Source organism: Phalacrocorax aristotelis, chromosome 27 (assembly GCF_949628215.1).
Source record: "Phalacrocorax aristotelis chromosome 27, bGulAri2.1, whole genome shotgun sequence".
In the NCBI taxonomy this organism is placed as follows: Eukaryota; Metazoa; Chordata; class Aves; order Suliformes; family Phalacrocoracidae; genus Phalacrocorax; species Phalacrocorax aristotelis.
Genome location: NC_134302.1, coordinates 451,934 through 474,044, shown reverse-complemented (window position 1 = coordinate 474,044; position 22,111 = coordinate 451,934). Strand labels below are relative to the sequence as shown.

Below are 22,111 nucleotides of genomic sequence, written 5' to 3'. Positions count from 1 at the left end.
CTCCACACAGGCTCCCTGCATTTACTCCTGCCCTGCTCGGGTGGCCCTTTATGCCCTGGCCAAGGTGGGGTGCCTAGCTTTGCTCCTGCCCTGCTTGCAGCATTTAGGTTTGTCCCTGTCCTGCTCCTTTTGCCCCTGCCCCCACCCCGCTCCCAGCAGCCAGTTTGGCCCCTGCCACAGCAGGACTACCAGGGCTCCAGAACCGTTTCCCTGGCAGCAGCCACCGGCCAGGGGCATTTGTTACCCTTCACAAAACGCCACGGCAGGCGGGCTGGCTTGGCTGACCGTGGCTGAAGAATGCTTGTGCCCCAAGAGGCTCCGTTTACAGAAGGCATCTTGGCCGTAAGAGGAATTGGCCAGAGTTTTTTTCTTATTTGACTTTTTACTACTCTTCTTCCCAAGATACCTGGTGAAAAACAAACAAAGAAACAAAAGTTTTAAAATAGATATATGTCAAATATATATACGTATTTCACTGCTGTTATTAGTAAAGGCCCAAGGAGCCTGACCAGAAGCAGCTACCAGGGCTTCCAGGCACTAGAAAGCTCAGTCAGACCTGTGCAGATGGTGTTTGCCCTCATTAGACATCCCTGACGCTGGAAATGCCAACTTGCAAAGCTCTCTCCAGATCTGATACATTGCCCATCACTGAGGTAAATAACAATGCCTTGACTGAGAGAAACAAAAACAGGAGTGCTCTAACTTTGCTGTCTTTTTTGACTCCAGAAGCTGTTGCAGCCATCCAAAGCTTCATGCTTTGGGACTGTCTGTCTTCTTCAAGAATAAATACTGTGGGGGTAGATTTCAGGCACGTGCTGGGCCACCTGAGGAGGACCTTCTTGGCCAAGAAGTTTTTCCACCTCTGTAGCTCTCTGCAAGCTCAGAGCACAGAAGAAGAGCCAACTAGTCCGTGATGCTCCCGCCAGGCACCACAAATTGTTCACTGGCACCACCGGAACCCAACAACTTTCACAGAATCATAGAATCATTAAGGTTGCAAAAGGCATCAAGGATCATCAAGTCCAACCATCAACCCAACACTACCATGTCTCCTAAACCATGCCCTGAAGCGCCACGTCTACATGTCTTTGAAATGCGTCCAGGTGACTCCAGCACCCCTCTGGGCAGCCTCTTCCAATGCCTGACCACTCTTTCAGTAAAGAAATTATTCCTAATAGCCAACCTAAACATCCCCTGACGCAGCTTGAGGCCATTTCCTCTTGCCCTATCACTACTAACTTGGGAGAAGAGACCAACACCCACCTCCCTACAACCTCCTTTCAGGTAGTTGTAGAGAGTGAGAAGGTCTTTGCTAAACACAGGCGTGACCGTGCAGCCGAGGAGAGGACCTGCCTCTTGGCTGTCACTGCCTGCTGCTTTGCAGCATCCCAACGCTTCGCTCCAGCGCCTCAGGACCACCTCCAGTGCCGTGGGGACTGGGCACAGAGGAGTGATCCACAGCAGGGCAGCGGGGGGCGGTCTGCTCTTCAGCCCTCTTTCAAGACTCCTGCTTTCCACCTCTCTGGCCTGCTTCCAGGTGCGCTGCCCTTGATCCTGATGTGCTCACGGGAGGTGGTGGAGCAGCAGCGCCTGAAGTCACATAGTAGCTTCCAGGCTGCCTCATCTGCCTTATGTCTTCTCCCTCTTTGATGACCTCGTCTGTCGGCTGCAGCAGGGCTGCTGGCAACGTCCACCGTGGAAAGACAACACAGTTGTGCCTCGCCCTGCCAAGCGACAGCGTAGGGACAGCAGATGCTGACTACATTCCTCCAGGAAAACTCTCCCGCTCTCCTGCTGCCCCCAGCCTGTCCCCCTGCATCCTTCCCCCTCTGATCCCAGGTGTAAGGGACTGGAAGGGTCAATGTCTCAAACATTGCTGTAAAGTGGGATGTAGCAAATGGCAGGCGGGAAATTCATGGACACAGGGCATGGGGGGGTGCGCTGGAGGATGCGCAGTCCCAGGTTCTGCTGGGCCTCACAGCGCAACTTGCTAAGGTCATGCAAAGTTCATTTGAGGAAGGCGTTTATGACCGCCCAAAAGACCCCTCGCGACCTCCCCTCAAGATGGCAGCCAACAGAAGGTCATGAAACCTCTGGAACAGGAACCATATAAGCTCACAGGAGGCACAACTGAAGGCGGGGCTTAGACTATAAAAGACACTACAACAAAGAGACTGGCACGTGCCCACCACCGGAGAATCATCACGTCTGACGTCATCGGCGCTGGATCCAAGGGTGGTGATGTCTCTCTATCTTTCCCCGTCTCTCTCTTCTCCCCTCCTCTCTCCCCCCCACTTCTTTTACAACTATTCTTAACAAGAACCCCCACCGTCAATGCTTTTCCATCTTTTCAAGTGGGAGCTGCCTTTTCAAGGTCAAGTTACTTCTGTGTTGAAATCAAGTGTTTAATTGGTCGTTTGGTGGTGTTTCATCTTAATTTAGAACCTTGATCGCTCGTCCTCCTCCTCTCAGGTTGGGACGCGACAGGGTGTAGAGCCTGAGTCCTGTAAGGAGCAGCTGAGGGAACTGGGGTTGTTTAGTCTCGAGAAAAGGAGGCCGAGGGGTAGGACAAGAGGGGATGGCCTCAAGTCGTGCCAGAGGAGGTTTAGACTGGATATCAGGAAAAATTCCTTCACCAAAAAGGTTGCCAAGCCCTGGGACAGGCTGCCCAGGGCAGTGGCTGGGTCACCATCCCTGGAGGTATTTAAAAGGTGTGTAGATGTGGCACTTAGGGACCTGGGTTAGTGGTGGACTTGGCAGTGGTGGGTTTACGGTTGGCCTCGAGGATCTTAAAGCTCTTTTCCAGCCTAAATAATTCTATGATTCTATAAAGGAGGTGCTTGCATTGCTGGGATGGCATTTGAATGAGCCGTTGGTGCTGCTGTTGGTACCCAAGCTGGGCACATGTTTGTAGGAGCTGGGGGATATCAGGGAGGGGGGAGAGCGCACCCAGCAGGGGGAGGCTGACCAGGTGAAGAGGGAGTGTGTGGGGTGGTGGGGGGATACAAGGGAGGTGGAGGCACAGGCACAGAGGCTGGTGCTGGTAGAGTTGGGGCCCGAGTCCTTTGGGCACGTTCGCTGTGCGGGCGGCCTCGACTTGATCCTCTAAAGAAACCGCAAAAATGTGTCACTCTCTGTTACACTCTGCCCTGATCTTAAAGAGGAAAGCAGATGAAGTGGGAGCGTGGTGGCGAGCACTTCTTGTTATCGGCTTAAGCATCTGTCTCCCTGCTTTCTGTCCATTTGAGACTACACTAGATTCTTCATCCTCATCCTTGCCTTCCACAGCCTCCCCTCCAAGAGTTCCCTCAGTCTCCTCTCCTCACGCTCAGCTCTGCCGCCATGGATGGAGGCTGCCCGTGCTTAAAAGAGACTCCCATCTATCTCCCTCGTGCCAAGTGCCCACCGCTCCGCCGCCACGCCTTGATACACTTAATACTTCACACTCCCGATCTTCCAAGTACTGCACAGATATGAACCGATCTTCTCTCAAACTCGTTTTAGCTTCGGCCACATACGCTTCCTATGTCGGTGCCTCATGATGATGTCTTTGTCCTGCTCTGGTCCCTGAACTGTTATTTTCTTGCTTACCGATTTTGAGATTTTAGGCAATCTGTGGGATGGATCCTGGGTTTTGTTTTGATTCATCTTTAAGATTCGATAAGCACACTGCACCCTTACAATCTGCCTCTAACACACATACACCAAAAGGAAGGACTAACTTGACACTGCAATAATAGATAAAACAGCCTCCTCTCTCTCCAGCCGAGGGAAAGCAGCTTGGCTATCCGGGATGACTAAACTGAAGAGATTCAAAACTGTCAGAAAATAACAGCGTTGACTTTTGCAACAATCTCTTCAATTAGTATCAACTAAGTTGTGAAAAAAAGAAAGTTGGAGGCTGATTTCTATTGGGAAATCACTTTCTTCGGCCCTATTCAGCCAGTAATCAAAAGGGTGGCTTTCCATCTGATCCTTTAATTATATTCGGTTTTTATAGGTAATCATGGTTTCCTCAAAAAGCGTTTGTTTTTCAGAGTTCCCTTTTCAATCACAGACTGGAGTTTTGTTTTAAATACTCTTACTGCAAGCACAGATCCCTGTTGTTAAAGCCAATTCAAATCAAGCCATTCCAAAATCACTTACCACTTGTATTCTCCGCAACTATCTGGGCGTAGCTTTTTCATTAGAAATCAGCTGTTGTAGAAGTTATGCGTTACAGACTCCTTTAACAGGCTACCAGTAGTAATACATTGAATTTCTGTGGAACACTTACAGTTCCCAGCCTGGTCTGTCACCTGCTGAGCGAATTGTACTGGCTCTCATGGACGACCTTTTGGAGTGGGGAGGGGAAAAACCAAAAAATCCTATTCAGTTTATCTGAAGATAATTTTTGAAAAGCAGTTCTAAAGTTCTAGTTACGTACTAGTTGTGGGTACTGATTGTCCCTGGGGGCCCAGAAGACTTGGTAACGCTGCTTGTCTTAGCAGAGGAACCCAACAGCCCTTGTGAATCAATGCAAACGGCTGGAAAATAAGCTCTACTGAAAGAAAAGAATCACGGCCTATGTAGAAATAAATCTTACCTTCTCTTCCAACAAACTGCCGATGGACAGAGAGGAGATTTGGGAAGTTCAGCGGCCATCGCTGGAGCAGCAGGAGGCGTAACAGTCAGGAGCGGTGGTGGCGGCGGCGGCTGCTGTTGCTGCCGAACCTCCTTACAGAGCCTTTTTGTGTAGCCAGTCCCATTTCTGAGGTTGTTCACAGCCTAGAGGCGGAAAAGCATTGACACAAAGGTGACAGGAAACTTCAGTAGATATAGGAACAAAAGCCCCCACAGAGTAAAATTACACATGCTCCCTTCACACCGGAAGGCCACTGTGAGGTCCTGCATGGACATGAGGGCAAAGGGGGACCTGGAGGCACCTGGAGAGTACCCAGGTGCCCTGGTCTGAGCCGGCCCCGTGCCTCCCCAGGGGACGCCCTGCCCCTCCCTGCCCGGGCGGCGGGTCACAGTGGGGCCCTTTGACACCTCCCTTTGTGACACCCCACTGCGCCACATGTGGTAAGTGCGGCTGCAGCCCCCAGCCCGCAGTGTCCAGCAGGACAGCGACGGGACAGGGCAGGAGCACGGAGACGGCGAGGAGCCCCCGAGCGCAGCCCACATCTTCCCCTGCTGCCGCTGGCAGCCCCGCGGCACCAAGGTGTTTTGCCAAAGCCTCCCCCTTCCCCACTCCTACCCCTTTCCTCCATCCCGCAGCATGGCGGAGAGACCCCCCAGCCGCCCCAGGGTGGCCTGGCAGGAGGACAGGGCTCCCCAGGAGAGCAGCTCTCCACCGGAACCCTACGAGGTGTGCACGGTGCAGCCACTGCAGATTGGTGAGTGAGGGGTCCTGGTGGTCTGGGCAGGGCTGGGGCCAGCCAGCGCACCCTGCTCGATGCCAGGCTCACGTTTCCCCGGCACGCTGGCAGCGGGGGTCCCATGGGCGGTGGCCTGAATGCAGGGCATGCTCAGGGCTGGGAGCTGGCCCCGGCACAGCCTCCCCCAAGGAGGGAGAGAGCAGAGGGGACCCAGCTCCTGCTCCGGGGCACGGGCAGCCAGGGGCAGCAGGGCTGGCAGGAGGCAGCAACGCTGTGGGACGGGGACCTTTCCTGCCCATCTGCAAGCAAGTTCCGCAGCCCGTTGCACTGGGGGCTTTGCCCAGCTGTGCTGTGCTCCAGCATGGCAGCCCGCCTGCCGGGCACGCTCCAGCCCTGCCGTGCATGGGAAGAACGCGCCAAGGGAGCAGGAACAGGGCTGGACGGAGGGCAGACCTCCCTCCCCTGCTCTACCCTGCCACCAGACCCTCCCTACAAGCCTCCCTACAAGCCTCCCTGCTCTCCTCCTCTATTAGATGCCTCGTGGTTACCTGTGTACCAAGACGAAAAGGAAACCGTGGACTTCATCCACGCCTTTGTCAGCAGCACAGAAAAGGTAACCGTCACCAGTTTGAACGTGGCTGTGCCAGCGTCTGCTGACAGGGGCTCTGCTGCCGGGCTGCCGGAGGTGTGCTGGCTGGGCAGAGCGGCTTCTCCCAGGTCGCCCACGCGGCACTGCACCACCAGTACTCCAGTCCTGCTGGCCCCATGCCCCCCTCTCACGTTCCCTGTCTGTCCCTCTCTTTCCTTGGCTGCCAGGACGAGGGACAGAAGATAGGGTTTCTTGGCAGCATCTGTACCCTGTGCAGAACGGCCAGGTGCCATGGCTTGTCAAGGGGCCTGGATGTCTTCTGCGAGTGCTACAAGCTGGCAGAGAATATCAAGGTGAGGGGACACCCGGCGGCTCTTGGGAAGGGGGCAAGTCTTCCCGGCAATGGCTCCCTGTGAGAAGAGCACTTGGGCAGGGAGAGGGTCTGGGGGCGCTGGGTGCTGGCAGCTGCTGGGTGCCATCCTGCTTCTGCTCTGCAGGACCTGCTACAAGAGGAGCCCACGCACCAAATAGAAACAGCGGTGCGGCTGAGAGCCATCAATGCCATCGCCAAGTTGAGGTACCTGCCCATCCCTCCTGGGGACCCCTGCCCCAGAGGTCCAACTCTACCTGCACCAGTCCTCGAGGCACCGCTCCCAGCACCAGTCTCTGACAGGCCCCGCTCTCTCCCTGCAGCTCAGTGCAGATGGTGCTGGAGGGCAAAGAGCAAAGCCTCCTAGAAGCCTGCTTTTTGAGTGTCTTCTTGCTTCCTCCAAAAGAGGATATGAGCAGCTTCTGGGACGCTTTTCTCTACATCAAGGTAAGCACTGCGTGACCAACAAGAGCCCCCGGGCCACCCTGTGCTGTGAGATGACCAGAGATCCAAGGCAATGAAGGGTCTCAGCTTTGCTTTCCCACCCTCATCCCTTCGTCCCTTCGTGCACTTCCCGCGGGCCTGGTCCCATCCGGTGGCGCAGGCTGCTCTGCCCGCAGCACACTGTCTGCCCCTGCGTCTCTCCCGGGGAACCACAACGCAGCACGGGAGGCCTCCCTTGGCTCTGGGAGTTCAGATCAGATTCCTGGGGGTGAGAGGGACAGCAGGAGACACTGCCACAGCTCTTTGTCCTCCTTGCAGACACTGGAAGCCATGGACAAGCAAGAGAGAGTGGTGCTCAGCTTTGCTGCCGACAGAGTCAGCGAGGAGCTGCAGAATATCCTTCAGGTCTGGCATGTGCAAAGACGGGGCTTCACAGGGGCTGTTCCTCAGCCTGGGGGGAAGGGACTGTCCACTCTTGCGTGCATGGCCCCCACCCCAGTGCCATGCAGAGACAGCACGCAGCCGGGACGCTTCCCACTCCAGTGTGCAGAATCTGACCCCAGAGCATCTCCCCTCGGACCAGCCATGCTAATGCTTTTGCTCACCATGAGCAGAGAGCACTGTTGCTGAAGTCCCGCTGTGCTTCTTCCTACCAGGAGTCCAGTCAGCTGAGAGCTCTCTATAAGCCTCGTCAGAGACCATGGTGCAGAACAACAAGAGACAGATGAAGAAGACAGTGCGAATGCGCCTGTTCATTCTGCTGTTCATTCACATGAGTGACCAAACCCAGAGCGTAGCCAAGGCAGAGATTTCAAAGTTAAGCAGTGATGCAGGGAGGAGACCCCCACATGTTTGGGACTGGGCTTTTCCCATCTGCCAAATGCCAGGACCACCCCAGGAACAAAGCCACGAGGAGGGGGACGCCAGGTCTCCTTTCCCAGGCCATGGTGACATCTCACAGCTTCTGCTGCTCTCTGGAAGAGGCCTCATCACCACTGCAGAGCTCCTCAAGTGGAAACAACTCAAGCACCTTACTCAGACAGAGCAGACATGGAGGATTGGAGAGTGTTTGGTGACGACAAGCTGCAAGCCCCAGGGCTGGAGTCCCCAGCCCACGTGGGCCCTGGCAGACGGACAAAGGGGTCTCTGGACCCCCGGACCACCCTCTGCCTGTGGCTCTCTCTGGTCCTCAGCCCCACAGGGCTCTGGCTGGGAGATGGGAACAGCGTGGGGGGGAAGGGGATCACTGGCTGGAGGGAGTGCTCCAGCCCACCGGGGAGGGTCCCTGCCAGCCCCGTGCCCTTCTGCTCTCTCCAGCTGGTGCAGGACAGCAGCAGGGTTGAAGAATACCTGCAGCAGAGCCTGCCATACCTGAAGGATGCTCAGGCCCCCTTGCGCGAGGCAGCCGTGAGGTTCATCGGTGAGCCACAGCCCCCGCAGTCCCTCTTTGGGCAGCCTGGCCCCAGTCCCCGCCACTGCACTGGCACCAAGGAGCAGCCCTGCGGCTGCCCGAGCCCCAGCTGCCCCGCGCAGGGCCTTGGCCTCCCTCTCCCACCCCTGCCCACGCAGGTGGCCTTGGTGGCCGCCTCGCTCAGTCCTCGCTCAGGAAACTGGATCTACAACTTGGCTCTCAGAAAAATCAACCCCAAGAACAAACTCAAGAGAATCATCTTAATAGTTACCATTGTTGGAGTTCGAACCCCATGTCCCAGCAGGCCTAAATATGTCAGTCTTCCTGGGGACAGACCCATTAAAATCTACTCCAGGACAACAAAAACTAACAGCAGCTTTAACAAGAAAGCTACAATCGGAATGTCTCTGTAAGCTAATACCCATCAAAAAGGTGTACACACGGAAGACCCTAACAAAGAATGTAATGCTTTATGGCTACTCACATAACAGATGCTCTGCTGGTAGCTTTAACTCCTCCAGCAGGGATTCTTCTAACAGTTACCGAGTAGTTCTTTGGAGTCGGGGAATGATCATCTGTGTATTCTGGAAACAACACAAACAGAGAAAAGAAAATGCTTGAAAATGAACTAGTAGCCAGTGCATCCGAAGACCATGCTTGCTTTCCTCTGTGCAAAGGGCCGCACAAGGCAAATGAATGCTGACAGAGCACAGCCTGAAACAATTAGCTATAGCTCTACTAATTGCGTTCCCGTACTGGGGGGGGACAGTGTGGCAATGCAATCCCTTAAATTGAGCCCCGTCATTTGAGAAGGATGCAAAGGTACTTTAATGTGTCCAGAGGAGGGTGGCAAAGCCGGTGGCAGGGCTGGAAGGCATGTCCTGAGAGGGGCGGCTGAGGACTCTGGCTTTGTCTCATTTGAAGAGAAGGGGGCTGAGGGGGTGACCTCATTGCTCTCTGCAGCTTCCTGCAGAGGGGTTGTGGAGAGGGAGGGGCTGGTCTCTTCTCCCTGGGATCCAGGGACAGGACTCATGGCAATAGTTCAAAGCTACTCCCATCCTCTGCAGGCACGTAGTGAAGAGGAGGCTGCACTTGATCAGGCTGCCTCCAATCTTGCTGTCACCGATTAGCTCACTTGGTGACCATCAGGTCCCGTCTTGCACCACTAACCTCCATGCACTCCATGAGTCTCCTGGAGTGCCTGCAGCTCACCATGCTGCTTTTCCAGCAGGTGTCAGGGTAGCTGAAGTCCCCCAGCAGGCTGACAGAGCCTGCGAGCGTGATGCCTCCAGTAGCTGGAGGAAGAAGCCTTGGTCAATAGGCTCCCCTCGATCGGGCGGCCTTTGTTGCTTCAGTCTCTAATTCTTCTCCATAGGCTTTCGACCTGCTTGTGGCTATTCTTCAGAGACAGATCTTTACAATCTAGCCATTCCTTGACGCAGAGGTTCCTTCTGAACAGCCTGGAGCCATCGGTAGCCGCACTCCAGTCAGGGGATTTGTCCCGTCAAGTTCCGTAATGGCAACTGGATCGTTGCTTTCTAGCAGCACGGTGGCTTCCAACTCCTCCTGTTTGTTGCCCATGCTGCGTGCATTGGCGTAGAGGCACTTCAGCTGGGCTGGTGGCCATGCCACCTTCTTAGAGGAACAGCCCTTTGCTCCTTTGAGGTAGTTCACTGGCGTCTCCCTGTTGGCTCTTATCACCTGAGGAGCCCCTGACTCACCTCTGTAAGACTGAAAGAAATACAGGAACAGTTAGCACAGCCTCTCTTCTTTCAAAGAGAAGGGGGAGGGAGATTTACTAGAAAAAGTCATGTCAAAATGAAACCTAACATTCCGCATGCCGTCACCTTGCTAAAGAGAGCAGAAATGAGTATCAAGTGAGCCACAGCTCTGGCTGAAGCTTCACCTCTGCAAAGGAAGTCTTGAGTTGAAAAAATAATTAAAAAAGCCCTGAACCCCTCTGTTATTTCTTGCGTGGTCAAACTCTCTACAGAAATCAGGCAACACCGCCTCGGACTGGGTTTGGTTATGAGGAAAATTTTATTGCTTCAATCTAAATGTCAGGTTTGATGGTCAGCATTCTTCTGAGAACGTTTGCCTGCAGCCTTTGCTGGTCGGTCGCAGGTTGCGATGGCAAGCTCAGGCACACTTGTACTCAATGCATCTCTCCATAAGCCACACACCTGAAACGCCTGGCAAAGAGTGAGGCAACATTTCCTGGTGATGCTGCAAACGTTGCTTACGTTTTAGTCCTCCCCTCCAGAGCTCTCTTTGGGTATCTCTTCCTTCTTCACTTCCTTGCATTTCTTTTCCCATTTTGCATCACTGGAATGCTCGCTTCTGTCTTTTGCTGCTTTCTTTGGAGTGCAATTTCATCCTCCTCTTCACAGGGGTGTTTCCTCTTGCTGTGTGTTGGTTTTTCATTTGCCTGGCAAGAAACAACAGTCATCTTAGTCTCGGGTTGTTCTTGCAGCCTCTTCACGGCTTCGGTCTCATCCTATCATTTTCCAGCAGCACTTGATATGACACGCAGGAGCCTGAACCAGCACTAGGAGCTGGAAATTAGGCTAGGGTCTTGCAGCCACGTCTGCCCCTTTCAGAGCAGTAACTCATCTTTATGCCCTCTCGGACCTCCATTTTGCCCCTTGTCGCAGCTAGCCAGCCTCAGAGAGCAGGCAGCTGGCGATTTACACAAGCACAGCAGCTTGTTGCAGTGCCAAGCGGGAAGAGTGAAGGAAGGACCTGGCAAACTGCACAACAGACAGAACTCATGCTCTCCTGGGACGGAAAGCAAAACCCACTGAGGGAAAACAGCAACAACAAGGTCAGTAACAGGAGGGGGACTGTATTCCAAACACCCTTTCACACTTGTTATATTACCTGGCATAGAAGAGCAAATACGCGCGCTGGCGCAGAACCGTCTTGATGTCACACAGGCGCACAGAGGCATCGTTCACCTTGTACCACTGTCCATTGCTGCCCTGCAACGAAAGGCAACGCTATCTTTAGACGAACGGCAGGGTTTTGAAAAGAAAAACACAGGCAGGGCACCACTGAAGGACACACAATACACCAATGCAAAGTTGACTTTTACCTTTACGAAGCAGTAATAGTGTCCTGCCTGACAGCTGGAACCTTCATGCACCAGGACAGCGTACAAGGAATAGAGCAGCGGTTCTCCAGGCGCTTCAGATGTGTATGCGCCAAGGTCCAAATATTCCGGATACTCCACATCCTGAAGAGAGACCAAGAAGACTCAGAAATTATCCTGAGAGCCTTTAGGAAACAGCCTGAGAAAACCTGCTCACCAAACACAGGCTAGAGGTCAAGAAATAGCTCTTGCTTCAGCAAAAGCAGGTGTTGCCATTTCATCACTGAAGTGGCAGAAATCTCTGCTCGGCCAAACCAGCTCTTGATGAGCACAGTAGGAACTTATCTTCACACCCGAACTTTCCTCTTACCACAAGGGAAAGAGCCAGGCATAGCTATTGCATTGATTGTTCTTACATGGCTGCACTCGATAGCCGTTTTGTGCAGATGCTAACAACTTCCAAAAACGGATTCTGCTTTGGGAAAGGTCTCCTTCCAAGCAGACAAAGTCCCAGCGCGCTCATAGACATACCTTGCTAATCTTGCTGCCAGAGAAAGGATCAAATCTCTTCAAGCACACTGTCAGGATGTTGGAGGAACAGTGTATCGTAAGCCTCTTGGACGCAGCGACCAGCTCTTCACACCTTGAAAACAAGCACAGACCCGACTGTTGCAACCTATCTTCTCCCTGCTCCACCCTCCTCCAGGTAGGCTGGAGTTACGGCTTGCTTTGCCCAGCTGTCGGATGCCCGTGTTTGCATCGCAGAGCCCTTCAGCCCGTAGGCTCTCACTGAAGCTACTAGCTTCGTTCAAGGGTGCCTCACTCTGGAGAGCAGCAGGCGACTCTTCACAAGACAAGAAGTAGCCACGACACTGCTCAGAGAGCCAGCGGGGGCGGCTGCTGCCCCAAGGACTGAGGTCTCCCCCACAGAGACGCAAGCATCCAAAAAGCCTTTCAAATGGAACTGTTGACTGCTTTCTTGAGGAAGCTGCCATTGTCAAATCCCTCTCCAGAGCTCCTCCCGGCTTCGGCTCACCACCACACAGGGGACGAGTCTTTTCCCCTCTGGACATAGGGCTAGTTCAGCGGGTGGCTTCAGAGCTAGGAAGGCCGACCACCTCCAGGGCAGACAATGCCAGGAATAAAATGCTCATCAAAGCTTTCCAAACATTCAGGCAGAAGGGGAAAAAAACACCTGCCTTAGAAACAAATGTATTATTTTCCAAATTCCGGACGATTCAGGAGGATTAGTTGTATGGGGAAGAAATGAAAAAAAAAAACAAAAAACCCACAAACCCCAAGCTGTGTCATGAGTGGGTTTCCCAAATAAGTCAAACCATAACTAGTGCTCCCAGACACGCAATCCCATAAGCCAGGATCTACCGGGAAGCTGTCATTAGGCATCATCTTACTTGCTACATCTGTAGCCATTTTCACCACCCAGCAGCTCAGGCCTGACAAAGCCTTCCAGAGCTTCAGCGACAGAGGAGGGTTCCTGGACGAGAAAGGAAGGAGAGCGCTAAGCTGCTGGAAACGCAGCGCCCCAAGAAATAGCTCCCCGTGGGGTACCAGCGCTATCCCAACAAACAGCTACCCCTGGGGGGCACCAGAGTTGCCTGCGGTACGCGTGGTCAAAAGAACAGAAATAACAAAAGCAGTCAGACACGTATTGAGGGAGCCCAGAGCAGGGCGGTAGGACAGTGTCGCCTTGGCTGTAGGAACCATCCGTACTCTTTGCCCAGCTGAAACCCAGCACACGGCACAGGGAGACCATTGACAGAGCTTCCACCTGCGGCGCACGGAAGTCCAGGTCCCTTCCCACCCAACAACAAGCTCTTGCGTGGTAACGGCGCACGGGTTCAAGGCAACGGACTTTACTGGAGATAACCTGGGCCCCCTGCAGGGGCCTTGAAATATTTTGCACCCCAATATCCAAACATCTCACCTGGATATCCAAAGGAACATCCAGGAAGGGCTCGTAGGAATCGGAGACTGCTTGGCAGCTCAAGCACGTGACTAGAAGGCAAATCAAAACGCTCAGCGACAGGGGAAATCGACGGTGCCGGTTTATGCTCTTCCTACCTACTACACCAGTCACATGAACAGCCGTTTCTCACAGGCAGGCAGAAGGGCACAGACAATTCCAGGAGAGCGACAGTTGTGGAAAAGTACCTCTGGATCTCAGAAAGCCCCCAAAGATTTGATGGACAACGGTAGTGGTTTGAGAAGAGATGTCCAAGCTGGAAATAAATGGTAAGGCAGAGAGTTATCGCCTCCAGGAGTTTTACTCGGCCTGAAAACCCTGGGCACAGGTTTTCCTTGACGGGAGTACACGAAGGAGTCCCACGGGCTTCGGAACATTGGAGAGGTAATTTGCCTACTCGCTGCTTCCGCTCAGACAAGCCCTCTGCATGGCATCGACAGCGTAGCGTAAGAACTCGTGGGCGTCCTCCTGCACGCCAAGCTGGAAATGTTCTCCTATGCCTACGAAAGAAGCAGCTCGTAGTTGTCTCGTACCAGAACAGAAGGGAACATGCCAAAGCACCTGAAGCGACTTACGTGTCAGAACACTGACGACAGCCCTAGGCCGGATGGCTCTGGCTGAGGAACGCAGGACGATGTTAACGTGCTCTTCCATTGTGCACATCATGCAGAAGCCTTGCTGACGACCTGAAGAGGGAGGGAGAGCGGGAGGGAAGGAAGCAAGCTTCGCAGGTTAGCAAAATACCAGTAGCAGTGGGAAACCTAATGGAGATCTTGAAGTTACAAGGACAGTCTCCACTCCTCCTCTCCCAAGGTGCCAAGGTCCCAACAAGCCCAGGACACTTTAGTGCGTAGAAAACTTCCTTCAGAGGGCAGCTTAACTGACCCAAGATTTCTGTGCAGTAAGCAAGGAGGGTTGAACTTGCAGGAATAAGGACCGAGACCCAGGGCTAGAAAGAGCTGCCTTTCTGAAGATGAACACCAAGGTACGATAAGCGGCTTCTAGGCTTGAGTGTTCAAAGAACACCAACTTGGCGGGCTGAGAGAGAAGGGCTGCTGTACTCCTTAATCAAATTCCAGATTCTGGGAATCCTTGGGAAGAGCCCAACAGATTGACAAGGAGATGTTCCTCAAAGGACTCACACGACTGGCTGTGCTCCCGAGAGAGCAGGTAGTTGGCCAGAGGGGGTGTGTACGTCAGGCACTGCAGGACGGAGTTGAGGAAGCATGTGTTGCCCAGGTTGTAGAGCCCTGCTCCAACTCTCTGTTGTTGCTGCCAGGCCATGTGAATCTTCTCTGGGGGAAACAGGATCCTTTGTGGAGGAGCCACTCCCTCGGCAATGACTGCAGGGAAATGACATTTGAAAAGAGATGAGAAGAAATTGCTGCTCGAAAGCCTATTTTAGCAGTCGAGTTCTGTACAGGAGCACCCAGGACAACCAGCCCTAACCTCCAACACAGAAACATCGGGGGAAACCTAACACTGCCCTTGAAATTTGCTGGTCAAGAAACAGTTTTGAAAATCGGCTGTTCCCCGGGTTGCTTTGGCCAAAGTCCAGCAAACCCACAGCCTGATTTCTGTGCCTCGGGCTACCTTCCTTTCCCTCTAGAGTCCTCAATTGGATTAGCAGGCCAAGCCTTCCCTTTTCCTGAGTGTAACTTGACAAAAACAAGCAAGGACCTAGCACAGAAGGTACCCCTACTGATGCCAGACCTTTCTACGAGCAATGACATCTTTCAAAGGCTTGTGCAGAGTGGCAGAGGAGTGACAAAACGTGTTTTCTGCTGTCGAACCGAAAACACCTGGCTGAGTCTGGCTGCTACCAGGAAACGCCCCAGGATTCGCTACTCCAGGTGGTCAGCACGTCAGCATTCAGGGAAGGGGCACCAGCCGCGCCCGCTGCCTTTGGGGATTCGCAAAGCCCAAGCCTGCCGGTGAAGCCGTTACTCACAGGAGTCGTTCCCCGTTGTGGCCATCGCTCCTCTCAGGAACAGAGGGGATAGCGCTGGATGACAGAGGATGTCAGGAGTCCCGTCACCTGATTGCAAAGGAAGAATTGTAGGTCAACAAAATGAGTTTTAAAAAACCCCTCAAACAAAACCCACAGAACAGCATCTGCCATCACACCTGTTTCAGTGGTACCTGTAACAGCCGCGGAGCTGCAGGCTGACGCCCTCACCATCGCTGCCACAGGGCCACAGCTCACAGCAATTTCAAAGGCCCATTTGAAAGACTCCAGTGCATGGCACCGCCTCTGAAGAGGACCTGCTGCCGGCCTGTTGCCACCGTTAGCAGCAGAGCCCGCTCTGGCTCTCTAGCCCACACTTCCCCCCTGTCTGCAGGAGCGACTGGCTTTAGGCTGCTGCTCCTGCTGCTTCAACGGCTGCAGTTGCCGCGCTCCTTTTCTGTCACCCTTCCTACTGCATCAGTCAGGGTGGGCTTCTGGTGATTCTAGGCTGCCCCAATGCCTCCGACTACGCTGCCACCCCCCTACTTACCTACACTGGGTTCTGGCAAAGAAAGAAGTATTAGCAAATATCCGGCCAGCCTGGAAAGGTGCAATAGCTCGGCCTAGGGCTCGGAAAGTCTAGAACAGCCCCTACTTCTATCCTGGATCTACCTACTCTATGATCCGTCCTGCAAGTCAGATCAGAATTACCTTTGGGAGACGATGGAAGCTGGGGAGAAGTGGGCAGTAAACGCGGAATGCTTGGAAAAGAGGAGCCACGCGAGGAGCGAAGGCAGGAGCCGAGTTGTCCCCAAGGCCAGCTCAGCCCAACTGGCCTTCCCTGGCCCGCTCCTCAGGATCACAAGCCCTGGCCAGGTGAGCTCACAAGCGCCGGGCGGGTGCCGCATCACCGCCCCTTTGTGACACGGGGACGCAGGGGGATGTGCTGCGGCCAGCAGCCGCCACAGACCCGGCAGCTCACGTAGGCAGCCGCTGGCAGCCCCTGGGCTTCCCCCTCACGCTGCTGGTGAAGGGCCCTTCATCCGCCGGCAGAGCTCCCGCCTCTTCTCTGAGCCCCACGGCCAGGTGAAGACAAGCCTGGCCAGGCCTGTAAGCGTTCCTGCTCACAGCTCTGGCTGGCACACTCAGGTTCCTAAGGCTTTCTTTTCCACTCCTCCCAGGTACAGGACTGTGTCCATGAGCCCTGTGTAGCAAACCACTCGCTCTCTTACATGTTCGTTGCCAAGGCACTTTATCTGCTCCCCCCGATACAGCCACAGGCTGACTCGGAACTAGCGCTACCAAGGAAGTGTCCTCAGCAACTGCGCTGGGTTGACCTTGCCTGGCCACCAGCCCCCCAGCCAGCTGCTCCCTCGCCCTGGAGCTCCCCCAAAAGATATGTGGGCAGCTTTTTAGCATCTGGTTTAATGCCTTGGCCTGCTCCGAGGGCAGCCACTGTTGCTTCTGACCTGACGAGCAGCTGGTTGTTATTCCTGCCTCACTTGAACTGGCCGCTTTGGCCCTTGCCCCGCCTGCGTCGTCTGCTTTTCCCCAGGCCTGCTCGAGGCAGTTAGTTTGACTCCTGCCAAGCTCAGGACACTTATCTGGACTTTCCCTTTTCATCCTCCACTTGGAACATCCAGTTTAGCCACAGCCTTGCTCGGCTGGCTTATTTTCATCACGCACCTCTCACGATGGCTGGTATTTTCCCTCTTTTGCTTGGGGGGAGGCTCGTTTTGCCCCTTCTCCACACAGGCTCCCTGCATTTACTCCTGCCCTGCTCGGGTGGCCCTTTATGCCCTGGCCAAGGTGGGGTGCCTAGCTTTGCTCCTGCCCTGCTTGCAGCATTTAGGTTTGTCCCTGTCCTGCTCCTTTTGCCCCTGCACCCACCCCGCTCCCAGCAGCCAGTTTGGCCCCTGCCACAGCAGGACTACCAGGGCTCCAGAACCGTTTCCCTGGCAGCAGCCACCGGCCAGGGGCATTTGTTACCCTTCACAAAACGCCACGGCAGGCGGGCTGGCTTGGCTGACCGTGGCTGAAGAATGCTTGTGCCCCAAGAGGCTCCGTTTACAGAAGGCATCTTGGCCGTAAGAGGAATTGGCCAGAGTTTTTTTCTTATTTGACTTTTTACTACTCTTCTTCCCAAGATACCTGGTGAAAAACAAACAAAGAAACAAAAGTTTTAAAATAGATATATGTCAAATATATATACGTATTTCACTGCTGTTATTAGTAAAGGCCCAAGGAGCCTGACCAGAAGCAGCTACCAGGGCTTCCAGGCACTAGAAAGCTCAGTCAGACCTGTGCAGATGGTGTTTGCCCTCATTAGACATCCCTGACGCTGGAAATGCCAACTTGCAAAGCTCTCTCCAGATCTGATACATTGCCCATCACTGAGGTAAATAACAATGCCTTGACTGAGAGAAACAAAAACAGGAGTGCTCTAACTTTGCTGTCTTTTTTGACTCCAGAAGCTGTTGCAGCCATCCAAAGCTTCATGCTTTGGGACTGTCTGTCTTCTTCAAGAATAAATACTGTGGGGGTAGATTTCAGGCACGTGCTGGGCCACCTGAGGAGGACCTTCTTGGCCAAGAAGTTTTTCCACCTCTGTAGCTCTCTGCAAGCTCAGAGCACAGAAGGAGAGCCAACTAGTCCGTGATGCTCCCGCCAGGCACCACAAATTGTTCACTGGCACCACCGGAACCCAACAACTTTCACAGAATCATAGAATCATTAAGGTTGCAAAAGGCATCAAGGATCATCAAGTCCAACCATCAACCCAACACTACCATGTCTCCTAAACCATGCCCTGAAGCGCCACGTCTACATGTCTTTGAAATGCGTCCAGGTGACTCCAGCACCCCTCTGGGCAGCCTCTTCCAATGCCTGACCACTCTTTCAGTAAAGAAATTATTCCTAATAGCCAACCTAAACATCCCCTGACGCAGCTTGAGGCCATTTCCTCTTGCCCTATCACTACTAACTTGGGAGAAGAGACCAACACCCACCTCCCTACAACCTCCTTTCAGGTAGTTGTAGAGAGTGAGAAGGTCTTTGCTAAACACAGGCGTGACCGTGCAGCCGAGGAGAGGACCTGCCTCTTGGCTGTCACTGCCTGCTGCTTTGCAGCATCCCAACGCTTCGCTCCAGCGCCTCAGGACCACCTCCAGTGCCGTGGGGACTGGGCACAGAGGAGTGATCCACAGCAGGGCAGCGGGGGGCGGTCTGCTCTTCAGCCCTCTTTCAAGACTCCTGCTTTCCACCTCTCTGGCCTGCTTCCAGGTGCGCTGCCCTTGATCCTGATGTGCTCACGGGAGGTGGTGGAGCAGCAGCGCCTGAAGTCACATAGTAGCTTCCAGGCTGCCTCATCTGCCTTATGTCTTCTCCCTCTTTGATGACCTCGTCTGTCGGCTGCAGCAGGGCTGCTGGCAACGTCCACCGTGGAAAGACAACACAGTTGTGCCTCGCCCTGCCAAGCGACAGCGTAGGGACAGCAGATGCTGACTACATTCCTCCAGGAAAACTCTCCCGCTCTCCTGCTGCCCCCAGCCTGTCCCCCTGCATCCTTCCCCCTCCGATCCCAGGTGTAAGGGACTGGAAGGGTCAATGTCTCAAACATTGCTGTAAAGTGGGATGTAGCAAATGGCAGGCGGGAAATTCATGGACACAGGGCATGGGGGGGTGCGCTGGAGGATGCGCAGTCCCAGGTTCTGCTGGGCCTCACAGAGCAACTTGCTGAGGTCATGCAAAGTTCATTTGAGGAAGGCGTTTATGACCGCCCAAAAGACCCCTCGCGACCTCCCCTCAAGATGGCAGCCAACAGAAGGTCATGAAACCTCTGGAACAGGAACCATATAAGCTCACAGGAGGCACAACTGAAGGCGGGGCTTAGACTATAAAAGACACTACAACAAAGAGACTGGCACGTGCCCACCACCGGAGAATCATCACGTCTGACGTCATCGGCGCTGGATCCAAGGGTGGTGATGTCTCTCTATCTTTCCCCGTCTCTCTCTTCTCCCCTCCTCTCTCCCCCCCACTTCTTTTACAACTATTCTTAACAAGAACCCCCACCGTCAATGCTTTTCCATCTTTTCAAGTGGGAGCTGCCTTTTCAAGGTCAAGTTACTTCTGTGTTGAAATCAAGTGTTTAATTGATCGTTTGGTGGTGTTTCATCTTAATTTAGAACCTTGATCGCTCGTCCTCCTCCTCTCAGGTTGGGACGCGACAGGGTGTAGAGCCTGAGTCCTGTAAGGAGCAGCTGAGGGAACTGGGGTTGTTTAGTCTCGAGAAAAGGAGGCTGAGGGGTAGGACAAGAGGGGATGGCCTCAAGTTGTGCCAGAGGAGGTTTAGACTGGATATCAGGAAAAATTCCTTCACCAAAAAGGTTGCCAAGCCCTGGGACAGGCTGCCCAGGGCAGTGGCTGGGTCACCATCCCTGGAGGTATTTAAAAGGTGTGTAGATGTGGCACTTAGGGACCTGGGTTAGTGGTGGACTTGGCAGTGGTGGGTTTACGGTTGGCCTCGAGGATCTTAAAGCTCTTTTCCAGCCTAAATAATTCTATGATTCTATAAAGGAGGTGCTTGCATTGCTGGAATGGCATTTGAATGAGCCGTTGGTGCTGCTGTTGGTACCCAAGCTGGGCACATGTTTGTAGGAGCTGGGGGATATCAGGGAGGGGGGAGAGCGCACCCAGCAGGGGGAGGCTGACCAGGTGAAGAGGGAGTGTGTGGGGTGGTGGGGGGATACAAGGGAGGTGGAGGCACAGGCACAGAGGCTGGTGCTGGTAGAGTTGGGGCCCGAGTCCTTTGGGCACGTTCGCTGTGCGGGTGGCCTCGACTTGATCCTCTAAAGAAACCGCAAAAATGTGTCACTCTCTGTTACACTCTGCCCTGATCTTAAAGAGGAAAGCAGATGAAGTGGGAGCGTGGTGGCGAGCACTTCTTGTTATCGGCTTAAGCATCTGTCTCCCTGCTTTCTGTCCATTTGAGACTACACTAGATTCTTCATCCTCATCCTTGCCTTCCACAGCCTCCCCTCCAAGAGTTCCCTCAGTCTCCTCTCCTCACCCTCAGCTCTGCCGCCGTGGATGGAGGCTGCCCGTGCTTAAAAGAGACTCCCATCTATCTCCCTCGTGCCAAGTGCCCACCGCTCCGCCGCCACGCCTTGATACACTTAATACTTCACACTCCCGATCTTCCAAGTACTGCACAGATATGAACCGATCTTCTCTCAAACTCGTTTTAGCTTCGGCCACATACGCTTCCTATGTCGGTGCCTCATGATGATGTCTTTGTCCTGCTCTGGTCCCTGAACTGTTATTTTCTTGCTTACCGATTTTGAGATTTTAGGCAATCTGTGGGATGGATCCTGGGTTTTGTTTTGATTCATCTTTAAGATTCGATAAGCACACTGCACCCTTACAATCTGCCTCTAACACACATACACCAAAAGGAAGGACTAACTTGACACTGCAATAATAGATAAAACAGCCTCCTCTCTCTCCAGCCGAGGGAAAGCAGCTTGGCTATCCGGGATGACTAAACTGAAGAGATTCAAAACTGTCAGAAAATAACAGCGTTGACTTTTGCAACAATCTCTTCAATTAGTATCAACTAAGTTGTGAAAAAAAGAAAGTTGGAGGCTGATTTCTATTGGGAAATCACTTTCTTCGGCCCTATTCAGCCAGTAATCAAAAGGGTGGCTTTCCATCTGATCCTTTAATTATATTCGGTTTTTATAGGTAATCATGGTTTCCTCAAAAAGCGTTTGTTTTTCAGAGTTCCCTTTTCAATCACAGACTGGAGTTTTATTTTAAATACTCTTACTGCAAGCACAGATCCCTGTTGTTAAAGCCAATTCAAATCAAGCCATTCCAAAATCACTTACCACTTGTATTCTCCGCAACTATCTGGGCGTAGCTTTTTCATTAGAAATCAGCTGTTGTAGAAGTTATGCGTTACAGACTCCTTTAACAGGCTACTAGTAGTAATACATTGAATTTCTGTGGAACACTTACAGTTCCCAGCCTGGTCTGTCACCTGCTGAGCGAATTGTACTGGCTCTCATGGACGACCTTTTGGAGTGGGGAGGGGAAAAACCAAAAAATCCTATTCAGTCTATCTGAAGATAATTTTTGAAAAGCAGTTCTAAAGTTCTAGTTACGTACTAGTTGTGGGTACTGATTGTCCCTGGGGGCCCAGAAGACTTGGTAACGCTGCTTGTCTTAGCAGAGGAACCCAACAGCCCTTGTGAATCAATGCAAACGGCTGGAAAATAAGCTCTACTGAAAGAAAAGAATCACGGCCTATGTAGAAATAAATCTTACCTTCTCTTCCAACAAACTGCCGATGGACAGAGAGGAGATTTGGGAAGTTCAGCGGCCATCGCTGGAGCAGCAGGAGGCGTAACAGTCAGGAGCGGTGGTGGCGGCGGCGGCTGCTGTTGCTGCCGAACCTCCTTACAGAGCCTTTTTGTGTAGCCAGTCCCATTTCTGAGGTTGTTCACAGCCTAGAGGCGGAAAAGCATTGACACAAAGGTGACAGGAAACTTCAGTAGATATAGGAACAAAAGCCCCCACAGAGTAAAATTACACATGCTCCCTTCACACCGGAAGGCCACTGTGAGGTCCTGCATGGACATGAGGGCAAAGGGGGACCTGGAGGCACCTGGAGAGTACCCAGGTGCCCTGGTCTGAGCCGGCCCCGTGCCTCCCCAGGGGACGCCCTGCCCCTCCCTGCCCGGGCGGCGGGTCACAGTGGGGCCCTTTGACACCTCCCTTTGTGACACCCCACTGCGCCGCATGTGGTAAGTGCGGCTGCGGCCCCCAGCCCGCAGTGTCCAGCAGGACAGCGACGGGACAGGGCAGGAGCACGGAGACGGCGAGGAGCCCCCGAGCGCAGCCCACATCTT

The 22,111-nt window shown here is 53.5% G+C and overlaps 1 protein-coding gene across 1 annotated transcript; it reads right to left on the bottom strand.

Moving 5' to 3' along the window:
• Positions 1-10,942: 10,942 nt before the first annotated feature.
• On the bottom strand, positions 10,943-15,225 carry LOC142048783 (ubiquitin carboxyl-terminal hydrolase 42-like). The gene is made up of 11 exons (XM_075075976.1): positions 15,201-15,225; positions 14,392-14,592; positions 13,837-13,935; positions 13,647-13,743; positions 13,438-13,505; positions 13,211-13,281; positions 12,678-12,760; positions 11,797-11,908; positions 11,269-11,409; positions 11,055-11,155; positions 10,943-10,952 (listed from the first exon to the last, which is right to left on the bottom strand). The coding sequence occupies exons 1-11, from the start codon at positions 15,223-15,225 to the stop codon at positions 10,943-10,945; spliced, it is 1,008 nt and encodes a 335-aa protein (XP_074932077.1).
• Between the last annotated feature and the right edge of the window lie 6,886 nt (positions 15,226-22,111).

Coding starts and splice junctions, on each gene's coding strand:
- LOC142048783 (XM_075075976.1), bottom strand. CDS start 15,225: ATGGCCACAACGGGGAACGACTCCT. Junction 13,282..13,437: donor GGGCTTTCTGAGATCCAGAG/GTACTTTTCCAC, acceptor TTTGCCTTCTAG/TCACGTGCTTGAGCTGCCAA. Junction 11,410..11,796: donor CTGGCAGCAAGATTAGCAAG/GTATGTCTATGA, acceptor GTCTCTCTTCAG/GATGTGGAGTATCCGGAATA.